At 58.6% G+C, this 1,805-nt stretch overlaps 2 protein-coding genes across 2 annotated transcripts in view; one reads left to right on the forward strand and one right to left on the reverse strand.

Annotated features, from left to right (window-relative positions):
• Ndufb7 (NADH:ubiquinone oxidoreductase subunit B7) overlaps positions 1–1,301 on the forward strand; it is a 44,680-nt gene extending 43,379 nt beyond the window's left edge. The window contains exons 2-3 of the mRNA XM_010613454.3: positions 835–1,003; positions 1,113–1,301. Of these exons, the coding sequence (XP_010611756.1) occupies positions 835–1,003; positions 1,113–1,215 (272 nt within the window). The 3' untranslated portion in view covers positions 1,216–1,301. The remainder of the gene's footprint in view (positions 1–834; positions 1,004–1,112) is intronic.
• A 67-nt stretch (positions 1,302–1,368) lies between these two features.
• The window catches only part of Tecr (trans-2,3-enoyl-CoA reductase), a 23,450-nt gene continuing 23,013 nt past the window's right edge, over positions 1,369–1,805 (reverse strand). The window contains exons 12-13 of the mRNA XM_010613450.1: positions 1,635–1,680; positions 1,369–1,556 (exon numbers count right to left, since the gene is read on the reverse strand). Of these exons, the coding sequence (XP_010611752.1) occupies positions 1,429–1,556; positions 1,635–1,680 (174 nt within the window). The 3' untranslated portion in view covers positions 1,369–1,428. The remainder of the gene's footprint in view (positions 1,557–1,634; positions 1,681–1,805) is intronic.

Consider the following 1,805-nt stretch of genomic DNA (forward strand, 5'->3'; position numbering starts at 1 on the left):
TTTTTTTTCCTTTTTTTTTTTTTTTTTTTTTTTTTGGTGAGGCATTGCTAGGTATGGAACACCAGGCCTCTTGCGTGCTAGGCAAGTGCACTGCATTGAGCTACACTCCCAGGCCTTTATTTCTTGAGACAGGGTCTCACTCACTAAGTTGCTAAGTTGCCCTTGAACTAGTGATCTTCTTGCCTCAGCTGGGATGGCAGGTGTGTGCCACTGAGTCTCACATCCTTGGGCAGTAACGGCTCTTCTGTTTCACTGTGTGCCTCCCTCTGAGGGCAGGAGTACCTGTGATACCGGTGTTTTGGATGGAACCCCCAAACGGGGCTCAACTTACTGAATGACAGTGGCCACCATGGATAACGGCAGAGGTCTGGGTTTGGGGCAGCTTGGAGCCAGGAGGAAACCTGGGGAGGCTTCCTTTAGGGAGAGGGAGAGGCTGAGGTATTGTGTGACCCTGTGAGCTGTATCCAAGCTGGTATGTATTTCTTTATGAGGCAAGATCTCCCTGAATTGCCAGGCTGGGGTAGAACTTCGAGTCCTGCTGCCTCAGCCTCGTGTGTTACAGCACCCAGTTTCTATAGAAGGAAGTTGAGGCTCAGAGGAGTTGGGACTGGGCCCCCAGGGGAAGTGACTGTGGGAGGTGAGGGGGTCCCTCTGGGGAGCTGCCTGAGGGGCCTGGCCTGCGGTGGAGCCCCCTCTCGGCCATGTCCAGGTTGCCCTTGTGCAAGTTAGGAGCCCCTTGCAGACATCTGTTGCTGTTGGGGGACCCAGGAATAGGGCAGCCTGGGCGGGCGCCACCCTCTGAGCTTGTTGCCTGTTCCCTGAACCCTCCCAAAGTGATGGTAGCCACGCAGCAGGAGATGAACGATGCCCAGCTGATGCTCAGTCAACGGGACTACTGCGCGCACCACCTCATCCAGCTGCTGAAGTGCAAGCGCGACAACTTCCCCAACTTCCTAGCCTGCAAGCACGAGCGGCACGCCTGGGACTACTGTGAGCACCTCGAGTGAGTCCGGGCTGCTGGAGGGCAGGGGCTGGGCCAGCTGCAGGCCCTGGGGGTGGAGGTGGCGGGGCCTCGTCTGGAGCCTGAGCCTGAGCCTGTCTCCTGTCCCCAGCTACGTGCAGCGCATGAAGGAGTTTGAGCGAGAACGGCGGCTGCTGCAGCGAAAGAAGCGGCGGGAACAGAGGGAGGCGCGGGCGGCCCAGGCCCATGGCTGAGGAGTGGCCCCCGAGGTGGCCCTGTAGTGTCGCCTACCATAACGACCAGTAAAGAAATAAAGTGTCCAGCACTCAACCTGAATCCCCTTCTTCCTGAAGCGCCGACAGCGAGAGGCAAGAGCAGACCCAGCCCCAAAGAACACACGAGATTCCAGCTTGGCAGAGTTTATTCCAGGCAGGGGCAACAGTGCCACCCCAGGGGACATGGGGGCCTCAGAGCAGGAAGGGGACGATGGGCATTCGCAGGGGCGGGTAGTCTCGGAACTCCTTCAGGTAGCTTCGGTGCTTGCCCTTGGCCCAGATGGTCATCTGTGTGAAGCCCACCAGCGAGAAGAGGGCCACTGTGGATTGCAGAAGGGTCAGCAGGCCACCATGGGCAGGAAGTTGGGTGGCGAGCATGGCAGGGAAGGCAGGCTCACCTGGCAGGCACTGCGTCATGATGGCAAAGCCGATCCAGGACCCCACCTGTGGAAGGGAGGGGCAGGTGTTGTGTGCAGGAGCCCAGCACTGCCCGTTTCCACACTGGGCATTTAACCTCAGGAGCTTTGCGAGGAGCTACACTGGCAGCCCAGTTTTTTACAGGTTGGGTC

Source organism: Fukomys damarensis, unplaced genomic scaffold, assembly GCF_012274545.1.
Source record: "Fukomys damarensis isolate Sample0158 unplaced genomic scaffold, DMR_v1.0_HiC HiC_scaffold_30, whole genome shotgun sequence".
Taxonomy (NCBI): domain Eukaryota; kingdom Metazoa; phylum Chordata; class Mammalia; order Rodentia; family Bathyergidae; genus Fukomys; species Fukomys damarensis.